Source organism: Amphiura filiformis, chromosome 1 (genome assembly GCF_039555335.1).
Source record: "Amphiura filiformis chromosome 1, Afil_fr2py, whole genome shotgun sequence".
Taxonomy (NCBI): Eukaryota; Metazoa; Echinodermata; class Ophiuroidea; order Amphilepidida; family Amphiuridae; genus Amphiura; species Amphiura filiformis.
The window spans coordinates 60,408,284-60,421,394 of record NC_092628.1 but is presented as its reverse complement, the minus strand read 5'-3'; the positions used below and the strand labels follow the sequence as shown (position 1 = coordinate 60,421,394).

The 13,111-nt window shown below is 45.4% G+C and overlaps 1 protein-coding gene across 1 annotated transcript in view; it reads left to right on the top strand.

Moving 5' to 3' along the window:
• LOC140150073 (uncharacterized) overlaps positions 1–13,111 on the top strand; it is a 34,245-nt gene that overhangs the window by 8,138 nt on the left and 12,996 nt on the right. The window contains 3 exon segments of the mRNA XM_072172078.1: positions 8,770–8,876; positions 9,806–9,823; positions 12,444–12,547. Of these exon segments, the coding sequence (XP_072028179.1) occupies positions 8,770–8,876; positions 9,806–9,823; positions 12,444–12,547 (229 nt within the window).

Sequence of the window (13,111 nt, the reverse complement as noted above, 5' to 3'; positions counted from 1 at the left end):
TCTCCACATTTGATGTTTCAAAGGCACTTGCTTCCTGATTCCGCTTAAAATGTGGACAGTCTCTTCTAAAGTGCATAATGGACTCACATACCAAGCACTTCAAATAATTACCAGCTTCATCACGTGGATTTCTATTACCATTTGTTGTATTTCCTCTTCCTCTATATGTTCCTCTTCCTGTTCCTCTACCACGTTGGAAACCTGCACTTCCAACAGTCTGTGCTTCATAGACTCAGTACACCGGTCGATCTTACCGTTTCCGATGTTGATTAAGATACTTCTTGCATCGATCCCGAGATGCGGAAAAAACCAATAGTCATTTTGTCCCACATAAATGAATAAATAACAAAAACCCCGATCCCCGGTGGACTCACCCAAAAGGTGACGTCACACCATATGATCGCCCTTATCCTCCTTGGTCTCCGACTGACACAGGCGTGCCTATCGATTGTTCATAGCACTGTGTATCAATTTCTCGACCAAAGGCGAGATATCGGTTGTAGTTTCACACCTTAGGTAAAACCAAACCGGTATTGTTTGGCTGAGGATAGTTTTGTCGGCATTTTCTGGCGAAAAAGTGACAAAAAACGATCCAAAACTTAGCTACATATCGTGCCTCCGTTTGTATCACGGGACACACGAGCAATTCAAAATGGCCGCTCGTTGGCGCCATTCATTTTGTTTCCCACGTAAAACAACCATTGCAGCCTGTAAGTTACAATAGATGTTTGTACATACACATTGTATTTCATGTACGGTAGGTTATTGTTGCTATGTTAGGGTGATTACTCTATCGTTATGTCTTCATTACCGTCCAATAAAGACGAGTTAATCAGATATTCATACGGTGGGGATTGGTAGGGACCCGTCTGACATTTTAGTAATAAAGTTAGCCAGTCCTTACTTTTACCACTAACGTTAGCGACCAGCCTCCGTGCTCAGGTTTGCTTACTGGGCTTGAGTCGGCGTGTTGGGGGGTAGTGCCCCCTCCCTTTCTCCTCGCTTCGCCTCGGCCCTGTCGGGCTTGCCCTTCCCTGGTGACGGGCGGGACCCACACCCGCTCTGTTTCACCCACAGGAGTGCTCACGATCTTCTAGATGTCTTTCTTTTGCTTAGGACTCTCCGAGTTCCAGCTTGACGATTTGGATAGGCTCCGTCATCGCCATAAGACGAAGAAGAAATCTACCAAGGGCACTGGTAAGGTCGACACGGTGGATTCTGCTGTGACAGCCCCTATGGGTCATGGCAGGTCTGCTTAAGGGGCTCCGGTCCCCGGACAAGCAAGCGGTTCCTTCGAGGACTGCTAAGCGTCGTCCAAAGGCTCAGCAGCCAGCGAAAGCACTGACTATATGTCGGAGCAAAGTAGCAGGCAGCAGAGCGGTAACCACCAGCGAAAACCCTAGCGGGTTTTGCAGCAGGAGGATACCAGTCGATACGGTAGATTCTGCTGTGACAGCCCCTATGGGTCATGGCAGGTCTGCTTAAGGGGCTCCGGTCCCCGGACAAGCAGGCGGTTCCTTCGAGGACTGCTAAGCGGCGTCCAAAGGCTCAGCAGCCAGCGAAAGCACTGACTATACGTCGGAGCAAAGTAGCAGGCAGCAGAGCGGTAACCACCAGCGAAAACCCTAGCGGGTTTGTAGCAGGAGGATACCAGTCCTCTAGCGAAAATCCTCACGGGTTTTTAGCAGGAGGACACCCGTCTGTTGCAGGCATATCTACAGGCTCAAACAGCCACAGTAGTAGCCAGCGACGGGCAGCATGCAAGGTACCCGGGCTTGCCTGGGTTGAACCCTAGCATGCATGGGTTCAACAGAGACGATACCGCTGCTAACGCTGTGGGTGTAGTCTTAGCAGAACCAACTGGGGTTGTCACACGGCAGCGTTCCATGGCGGGACCGCCGAGTGATACCCTGGGCCCTAGAATAGCTGCTGGCTGTCCACAGGGACTGGCTGGCGATTATTCAGGGGTTGGGCTCGCAGTCTCTCACGGGACAGCGACCCAGGTGCATTCGGTGGCAGCTACAAAGGCGAGCTACGGCTTGACTTCAGTGGTAGCCGCTATGCACCCGCCCATAGCTGCCGTGAGTGGTCCGCCACACACAGCGACCTTAGGCGAAGCTCTAGAGGGTACAGTAAGTAGCTTGAACAGCCTAGCTGATCAACAACCCACTTATGTCCTCGAGAGCCAGCGGAGCGTGGGTGATCCATTACCGTCAATGGGTCAATTACCCTCTCTTGATCGATCACTGTCAAATCAACAGGGCATAGCTCCATTGATTGGCGCTGCCTATTCAGGTGGCGAGGTGATTGATCGAGGTATCTGCACGCTCAGCTACCCGTGGTACTAGGCAAGCTCCCTCTAGCCAAGGGACAGCGGTATAGCGGGGTACCCATACACGCGCTTGATCCCCTTGCGGGGAACGCGGTGAGGCATGGGTACAGTGGTACACAGCCGGGAGCCCTCACGGGCACCTACGCTAGTACAGCGCCGGTACCACGCCAGCACACAGCTTGATCCCCAAACAGGGAACGCAGTGTGGCGAGGGTACAGCGGTCCACAGTTGGGAACCCTCACGGGTACCCACGCTGATACCGCACCGGTACCGCAGCACCGCTTTAGTCGCCACAGTCTCTGTGGCAACAAGGGGAGGCGGTGCTGGTACTGCAGTACCATGGGGTTACCCTGGTGGCGGATCCTTTCAGGGTCAGCTGCCGGCTGGGTATGCCCGTGGTACCCGCCGCAGGGTGTTTCTTCCACGGCCTAGCACCGTGGCAAGTGTCGCCTAGCGATGGCCACGCAGTACCAACATCAGCTGTTGACCAGGCCAGCCGGCATGGAGCTAACCCAGATCTTGATCAGGGTAGGCCCGTGCTGCTAGCGCTAGGGGGCGACGGCTGCGAGAGCATCTTGCGGACCCAGTGGTGCCATGGCGGATACCTCAGGGTCTTGCGGGAGTACTCCCTCTTCTGCTGGCAGGTAGTCGGCGAGCCACACAGTGGTTATGCCTTCTTACCCGCTTTCAGATGCCCGTCCTCAGTTACCGTCATCATCGGAGATGATACGGCTACTGTGGGCGAGGGAAAGGAGTCGGAAGCTGAGTCCGGTAGTGACATCACTACAGTCTCCTTCCCCGCTGCCCGCGAGGGGAGCAACAGCACTGATCTTCCTCCGGACACCCCTAAGGGGGAGTCCATGGAGGAGGACCAGGATCCTTTCAGTAGGATGCTCAGCTGCTGCTTCCTCACTGGGGACGCCTGCACTCTCATTCCCGGCAAACCTCACGGGTAGATATCGTGGGGCTGTCGAGCTCAGTAGAGCTATGGCGCCGCGTGCTGGCACGCTTCCTCTGCGTGTCACGCGGGAGGACCACGGGGACCTACCTGAGGGGATCCGAGAGGGACCCAGATGTCGTCAAGCGTATCACGCTCAGACAACATCTGAGCTGTTCCGCGAGGTGAGCCTATTAGCGGTGCTAACAGCTAGCCTCAACGAGAGCTCCATGGGCCTAGCCCATAGGGTGTCCACTCAGCGCCGGGGGGAGGGGCCTGCCACTCCAATCGCTCAGCGCGATGGAAAGGCAGGGTCCTTTTTCTCTTTGGATGCTTCTGCGCTACGGTGGAGGACCGTGCAAATAAGCTACCAACGGGAGCACTCTGAAGAGGTCGGAAACTGCCCTTACCATGGGTAGGAGCTCCGACTTCAGCAGGCCGTGCACCACCAACAGTACCCGAGCCCACTACCTCTGCAGCACCCATTTCTGGGAGGCGCAAGGGTAGCACAGGATCAGCTGGCAAGCCCGAAGAAGAGCAAGCGCTCTTCCAAGGGAAGCTAGGCAGAGCATTCCTGGGGGCTCAGCGGTTTTTCCACAGGGGATCTCCCAGTGGGCGACCGCTTATGGCTTTCACCCAGAGATGGGAAACCATCTCTCTGAGCGCCTGGGTATGGTCAGTGGTGAGTGGGGGTTACAGACTGGCAACCCGGTCTCCCCACATTCGTCTGCACATTTCAGAGGTCCACAGTAGTACCGTCAGACGGCCCCCAGCGTCGGGCACTACTGACAGGGATCACACAGCTTCTCACGAAGCGGGCGATTGTCCCGGTCTACCCCCCGTTCTACGGGTGATCTTGGAGCCATTGGCTCCAAGGAAGACCGGCGCCGGGAGCCCCATCCGGAACCGCAGGCTGTTGAACACGTTCTTCAGGCCCAAAAGGTTCAGAATGGGGACTCTCGCCTCGGTGCTAGCCTGCCCCATCAGGGGCATGGGAACAACATCGCTAGATCTCTCGGACGCCTATCTGCATATGCCAATCGCCTCTCAAGATCGGAGGCATCTGCGCTTCTAGGTACAGGATCAAAATTACCAGTTTTGATACCGGCCATCCGCCTGTCCATCTCTCCCAGGGTGTTTAACACTCTTGGTCAGAGCGGTGGCAGCGTACCTGAAGCACAGGGGTGTAAACATCAGTTGCTACCTGGACGTTTGGCTCATATCACGGACGCACTCCACTGAAGACTACGGGTCTCATGGGGTTGATAGTCCGTGGGTGCGGGACCCTGGATTTTTGATCAGCTCAAAAAGTCCAGCGTGGTCCCGACGCAGAACACCACTATTTGTAGGGGCCGGATCACCCTCACGGAGGGGTTCGCGGTGCTCTCACCCGGCGGTGATTTAACATGGTGCGGTGTGCCTGACTCCTGGCCGAGTCTCGGGCAAAACCCGCTGTGGCATGGATGAAGGTGGTAGGCCTAATGGCCAGTATGGTAGACCTCGTACTGTACTGCCGTTTCACGTTAGGCTTACCCAACTACACCTTCTAGCCTGCTTGCAGGCCGAGTCGTCACCCAAGATCCCTCGCGGTTCCGTTGTCGGAGATCGCGCGAGAGGAACTCTGGTGGTGGACCCATCAGCCCAATTTGACCCAGGGTGTCAGGTTTCCTGCACCCCGGTAGGTCACGTGGTGACAACCATAGCGTCAAAAGCGGGGCTGGGGGTCCACATCCACGAGACTCCGTCTCGGGCCTATGGGGGCCATAGAGACAGAGTTTCACATCAACCTCCCTCGCTTACGAGGAGGTGATCGTGGAATCACATACCGTTGTCCTGACGGATAGCACAACCGTGGTAGCCTACCCCAACAGACAAGGGGACTCCGGGCCACCACGATTGAGCCTGCATGCACGACACCTGATAGGGTGGTGCAAGTTCAGGCAGATTACGATGAGAGCGATACACATCGCGGGCGTCACCAGCATCCTCGCGCACAATCTGTCACGAGGAAGGGTGTCGGGACCAGCAGAATGGTCCCTTGCTCCGCAGAGTCGCTCAGACGATCTTCAAGGGATGTACCACCCCTCGAAAGATCTGTTCGCATCTCATCGCAATCATCCACTGCCGGTGTACTGCTCAAGGGTCGCGGACCCCAAGCATTCACCGTGGGCGCTCTGTCCATAGACTGGGGAGGATGACAGCTTATGCAGTCCCTCCGATCTCACTACTCATGAGGGTGGTGGCCAAGATCGGGTGGGAAGACTGCATTGTCATTCTGCTAGCGGCAAGGCCGCTGGCACTCCCAGTACCAGATCTACTCCGGATGCCCGGGCGGAGGTACCAGTCTATCACTAGAGCACCTGCAGTTAGCTGCATGGCCCTTACCAGGGAACACGCAGCGGAGGATACTTTTCATCAGAAGCTGTTTTTCTCATCGCCGGGCTGACGCGAAGTCTACCCTCCGTGCGTATAGCCAGAGTCTGGCTCCATACTACGCTTGGTGCAATGAGACAAATAGCTCTCCCGCTAGAGCCTCTGTGCTGCTAGTTCGGGAGTTTCTGACAGAACAGTTCCAAGCAAGACTTCAGCGGGCCACTGGGGCCAGCTATAAGTCAGCTGTCCTCTCCATTCACCGAGGTTTCGAGGCGGGTCGACTATCATAGCCGATGGTTACCTTATTAGTCTACGCCTCGACGGTATGTTCAACGAGTGTCTACCAAAAAGGAAAGTGATCCTCCTAAGGGATCCCAACACAGTCTTAGATTACTTTAAGAGTCACCCTTTTGACCTTCCGTCAAAAGCGACGCTTAAATACGTAACTCTCAAGATGGCTTTCCGGTTTGGCGTTGGCTTAGGGACGGCGGTGCTGAGTTGCACACGGTCTCGAGGTTAGCTTCCGTGTTCACAAACACTGGAGCGACACTGTTTCGGCGCTCTGTTCTCGTGACTACGAACGGGCGCGGTGCATACCGACATTCGTCCCTCTCCAATCCCCAGGGTTGGGCAAGGTTCGCTGAAGCCAAAGATAGGCTGGGGTGTCCGATAAAGGCGCTGCAGCACTATTTCTTCCAACACAAGCCTTGCGAGGGACTCACGACCGCATTCATCACCCTTACAGAGCCTTTCGCCCAGCCGCTGTCGCAATGGCTGGTCCAGGTGTTGGTGGGGTCCGGGGATCGCGAAGGTTTCGGCGTCCCACGACCCACTCGACACTGAGCTATCTCATCATCTTGGGTATACCGTTCGGTTGTCCCTTGAGGAGATCTAGCAGGCGGTGTCCCGGAAGCCACCTTCGCCCTTCTCTACGATACTTCCGTTCGTTAGTAATCAGAGACGGGCGGGAGGTTTACCGGGACATTGTTCGGCGATCATAATACGGTGGTGTACGGGTACCAGGTTTTCAGACTATACAGAATACTCAGCATGGTAAGAACCAGTGTCGCTATTCTTAACCACCAAACTTATTAAGTAAGGAGGTTTATGTCTGTGATCGCGTGGTCTTTTTGTTTCCCGACCGTTGGGGAAAATATTTTCTGACCTCGCGAAAACCATCGTTACCGCCCCGATCCCTGATCAGATGCTGACCAATCTTGTACCTCCATCCGTCCGGTTACTTGCTAGATCGATCTTTCAGATGTTGATGCAAGAAGTATCTTAATCAACATCGAAAGCGGTAAGATCGACCGGTGTACTGAGTCTAGTCCCAAACAAAAATGTTTGGTAGACTCATAACCGGTGCGATCTTACCTTTCCGATGTTGATTATCCCGGACCCCGCCACCCCTACAAGTTTGGTCCGAGTAGGGGATCCCAAGTCGGATAAGGGCGATCATATGGTGTGACGTCACCTTTTGGGTGAGTCCACCGGGGGATCGGGGGGTTTTTGTTATTTATTCATTTATGTGGGACAAAATGACTATTGGTTTTTTCCGCATCTCGGGATCGATGCAAGAAGTATCTTAATCAACATCGGAAAGGTAAGATCGCACCGGTTATGAGTCTACCAAACATTTTTGTTTGGGACTATTTCTGTCCTCCACCATGTCCAGTGCCATAACTTCCACTTCGTCCATACCAACCACCACGACGGCTGTATCCTCTAGCTCTTCCTCCACGGCTACTACCTCTACTTCTTGTAAAGTATGCTTCATCTGACTCTGCCATATACACTGGCTCATCTTTAATGGCCACTTCCTTAAATCTCTGTCTGAGGGGCATTCCTTGTTCCCCAAAGAATTTTCTAAGGGCCTTCTTCATTTGTTCATACATCTCATCTTTCTTGGTATAATCCACTGCAGTAAGGACAATCTGCTTATCCTTTTTTATCTAGACCAGCACTGTCGATAAGCTGCATGGCCAGAACTACATCAGGCAACGTGATTCCTTGCTTCTTCAGTTCCTTTACTTGCTTCTCATATTCATTGAGAAACTGGTCCATAGAATCTGAGTCTTTCTTCACAGTATTTTTATACATACACCATGCCTCACATATCACACTAAGATCATCTTTCTTGAACCACTTGTCTAATATGGTAAAAAGCTGAGTCACAGCATTCTCCTCATCAATTTTGATCTCATCGCTTTTGCATGGCCAGTCTCACTTTCTCGTTGGCGCCTTTGGCGTTTGGTAGTCCACTGTAGACAGCAAATCCTTGTCTTTTCTTTTCAGTCTTGGTGAATTGTGTCCACAGTTGGACATCAAATTTCCAGTCTTCATATGATGTGGTTTCACAGTTCCACACTGGTGGGGTTAGAAACTTGTTATCTTTCTTTTCAGTCATCTTGTCCTTTAGCAACCTTGCTCTGCTACCATGAGAAATGACTGATAAGTATCTTGTTACAGTTCTAAAGTCTCTTGTATAAACTATCTTTATGTTAGGCTCTCACTTGAAGGGGTACTGTTCTTGACTAATCTATCTACTGTTCTTGATTACTCATGCATCACTAAACCCCACCAGATCTGTAAGAGGGAAACACATAAGATACAAACAATTAATTATAACATTACCTTTTGCACAGTAAGCTTGTGTAGACGATGGAATGATTATACACTGGTATTTTCAACACATGCTATTAATTGCACATTTATATCCAAGTAAATATTGAGATTGTTGTCAATCGGATTGATTGAAAATGTCATCAGTATCCATAAGCCATGTGGTTATTGGCACCAGGTCAAATGAGTTGATGAGAGGGTGGGAATTTGTTAATTGGTAGCATCTGGCACTAAATGGTCCCAAATATTTTTCAGTTTTGGATTGATAACTATAAAAATGCAGGATGTTACAAGTTGGAAGCTATGTAATAAATAAAAAATAATGAAAAAACAAACAAACAAATAATAATGAAATGAAGCACACGCTACTTGAGCTACAAATGTTTTTGTTAAAATATTCAGTGTTTATAAAACATTTTATGAAAAATTTGTGACTCAAATATAATAACTAATCACATTTAAAAGTTCATTTAAAAGTTGACAGTTTGTTGATTTTGCTCTTAGATTCATCATCAGATAAGGATTCAGTGACAGCTAACAAGGATTCTACACCAACAGGAGATGTAACACCATCAAATCAGAATCCATTACAAACTGAAAAACTTCTCAAGGTATGCAAATTTAACTAGGTTTCAATTTCCCTCATAGGTTATAATCCTAATTTTTTCACCCTGATGTGGCAGTGATGTCAACATGTTGAGGCAGCTGTTTTTGCTTGTAGAGCCGAAAGCATATATCTTGGCGTCTTTGATTGTCCGTTAACTACCTGAAGCTGCGCCCAATGAAATGCGCACTGATACGACTGCCACATTAGGGTAAAAAATGGTATAGCTATTAGCTACAGACTTAAGTTCCATAGAAAGTTACCTTACTCCAACAGAGATACATACACAGAGCTACATGCAAAGGCTGAAGTGCTTAGTGTAAAACAATGTATACATGTAAGGAGACTGATTGGGGTCCTCTCTATCTGAGATTTGTCCCTGTATAATTCGTATATTGTGAAAAAAATAATAATTTGTGTATTTGTAATTTTAATACCAAAGTGCAAATGAGTTCAATGTTTTCCTAGATGTGCTAGTTTTAGCATCTCAAAATAATATTTTGTGAGTCCTGCAACTTTGTCACCCCACCCCAAAAATTTTCAGTAAGAATTTTGTTTGAATGAACACAGCAATACGTGATTGTATTTTGAAGGCAAAATGTGGGCAGGGTGAAAAAAACCTGATCGAACCGATGAAATACATTGCTGGAAAAACTAATCATTCAGGAATGAGTGAGTTGAATTCACTTCCAGTGTACGCATGCATTTGTCATGCTGTGTTCATTCAAATGAAATTCTTACTGTAGAGATGTACATGTACCATGTGAATGTTGAAATTAGCCTTTGGAGAAAAGTTACCTGTTTTAACAGTGTACATGCATATAGTTTTGCTTCCATTATGTGTACACCATGAATGCAATGCATGTTGTTGTTACATGTCAAGGAATTGTTTGTGGGGTTATTTTTCATATTTGGTGTTTTACCTTCATTTGACAGACCCACAAAGATGATCAGGTATGTTCAATATTTCTGGATTTTGAAAGGAGTGTTTATTGTCCCCTGAATGAGTGTTTGTGTTTACAACTTTGCACATGTGAGGGTAGTATTAGTAATTCTGTAAAAAATTTGTGGATGCACCATTTGACTTTAAGGTGGTTTTAATTTTTAAGTGGGAGACAGAGTCAAATCAAACCCCAAAATCTTTGCCCACTTGGCCAAAAAACAAACCACAACTTCACCCACAAAAAAGAACACCCAAGTTAAAAAAACAAACAATCAAAATATTTTTTTAATTATAATTGCTATTTTAAACAGAATCAACTAAATGTAGCCATGCAAGTAATTTTTGCCTTTGACAATATTTTTCATGGGTCTATTTTGTGAAATGTGGAGCAAATAGCATGTCCTGACTTCATACCCCCTGAAATTCGAATGGTTCATCCCTTGGCACAGATCTTGTGTATGTTTCTGGATTTTCAATTTTGGGTTGGTAGTTAACTTATATTAGAAGTGTCTGTCAGTCAACCAGTAGGAATGTTTTTCCTTCAAAATTAAATACAGTACTTCAGTTGGCAAGGAAATGTATGGTCTGTTCATAGTTATTGGAACAAAAAAAAACCATTTTGAGTGTTTAAAGGTGGATTTCATTGTTTTGAATTTCTGTGTATAAAATCCAGAGTTGTGATTTTCTACATATTTGTACCTATGCCACACCTGTATATCATGGGAATATAAGCTAAAATTTCCCATGTAAACTTTCCATACTTTCTTACGCACTTTTTATGCACTTCTGGTTGATTTGGGCTTGCATGGTAAAATAAAGTTGAATGAATGAAAATCAGTGAATTACTCTCCAAATGACAAAACTTCCTTTTGCCAGGCCTAGTTCAGAGAAAAAGTCAATCTTCCTGCATTGTAGCAATTCACTGTAATTTACTAAATAATTAAAATGAGTTGTATGTGTGGTGTTTGCAGAATGCTATGGATGTTAATTAACTAGTATTAAGCATGCACTTACTATGAATAGTACCGGTACTAAAAAACATTGTGATTAAAAATCTGTAAATATTGTAAAAATCTATAATCTGTAAAAATCTATAAATACCGGTACTGAAAAACATTGTGATTAAAAATCTGTAAATATTATCGTATGAATTGCACATATTTTCTATCCATTTGTGTACTTGGTCACTAATTCTGGTTGTTTTTTTCCATTATCAAGAAGCATAATATCAAACGATATAAATACAAACAAGCATTCATGACATTAAAAAAAAAGTTTACAAGCAGTATTAAATTTCAATAATATGGCATTATTTTCTGTTACCTAAGTTTGATGTGGGATCATTTTCAGATAGCATTCTTTAAATTTAATGACACTACTAATCAATTTTACATAAATACATGATCAAATATCTGTCACCTGGTATAAATTAACATTAGTACTTACCAGGGCATAATATAACCGGTATCGCGTCACATTTTGCTACACAATCTAGCCAAATTGCTATGCAATCACACAAACTTATGTCATTGCTGTATACAGAATTATTGCCATACAAATGAAACTTTGTCACAATTTTGCTATGCAAAATTGTGAAACTAAATTATGCCCTGGTACTTACTCTTGATTCCAGTAACAATACTAATAATTTGCTTGATTTAACAAAAACATATATCTGTTCTGCCAAATAAAACATAGCAATCATAATCCTTTAGTTGGACCTAAGGTGGTTTTTTTGTATGCTGTGACCATCAATTAAAATTTGTACACAAGTCTAATATCAGTCTGTGCAGTCTAATTTTTATCAAACACAATTTTTGTTCTATTTGATAACCAATTATTAAAAATGAACATAAAATAGTTAACATTAAGAGTAATATCTTAGCCTATTGTACATGTACTCAAGATTCTGAAAGCTTACACCTATTGCAAAGATCTTTGTGTGCCCAATTTGGCACAGTTTATGGCATGAACATGAAGCCAGTTCTGATTTGATAATTGAATCACATTATCAGCACCTCATTCGCCGATCAATCTGGGTAGCATCACATGACACAGGCGTAATTATATAATTTTATGCAATAGGCTAGCCATTGCGATAGGTTTGCAAAATAGTGTAGACTTGTGTCAAATATCAATATTGGACTTTTATTGTCAGTTAGGTCCAATAAACAGATTAGGGTGTGCTGCATTTGGTTTTAAAAAAAAATTTTATTCCAAAAAAATTGTGATGTATTTTCCTGGAAATTGGTGTATTGTTTCATTGCACATTAAATTATCTATGGGATGAAATACAACACCTGTTGTTAAGTATTGATTGCTGTCACACATGTACAGTCATACATGTACATTATATAATGCTAATTGATGTGTCTGCCATCATGTCGACCTACATGTATATCTCAACAAACATTAGATCTAATAAATGAAAGTTTACAAACTGGCAGAAATATTTTACTAAATCAGTATGATGACTTCATAACATTCCTTCTTCTTCAGACATTGAATCAAATCTGCCAATAGACTTATTATTAGGTGTGTAGCAGTATGAGAGTTTGGTTTGGTTGTATTTGTTTTTCATTCATTTGATTTTAGAGTACAAAATGTTATTTTTGTTCCATTTTCTAACAGAAACTAGCTGAAATGGCTGAGGTGATGCAAGCAAGAGAAGCTCAAATTTTGTCCCTTAGTAAACAAAATATGGACCTCACAGAAACAACTAACATACTAAGAAAGTAAGTTTCTTTATACTTTGTAAATATATAATTGATCTGAAATAGAAATGTAAGTGGCAATGGTTTGCATGTCACTAATAAGGCCACACTCACTCTTTCAATCCAATCAACTGGAGGTATTTTCTGGAGATTTCATTAATTTATTGTAGTTTATTGACAGACCCAGAAGTCCCCTTTATAGTCATTAATATTCTTAACTTTTAATATTGTAATATAAGTCACTTACAATGTATCACATTTCCCTTAGAATCTTGATCTTGAAAGGAGTACATTTTTTGTAGTCTTGAAGTAATCTTTATTAATCTGTGTTTTATGGTAAAATATGATATTAGAACATTTTTCTTGTGTGAGTTGACATTTTTATCGCATACATTGTACTTCCCATCATGCATTCTTCTGTAACTAAAACTTGCAAGGTACATTGAATGTGTTGATCACAAAATTAAATAGAAAAAACATGGACTTTATACATTCCTCCATTTAAAGACGAGATGAAGCTGTTGTACTGGATGTAACTTTCCCATAATAACTTCAAATTTTGTGAACTAGAACATACAATGTATA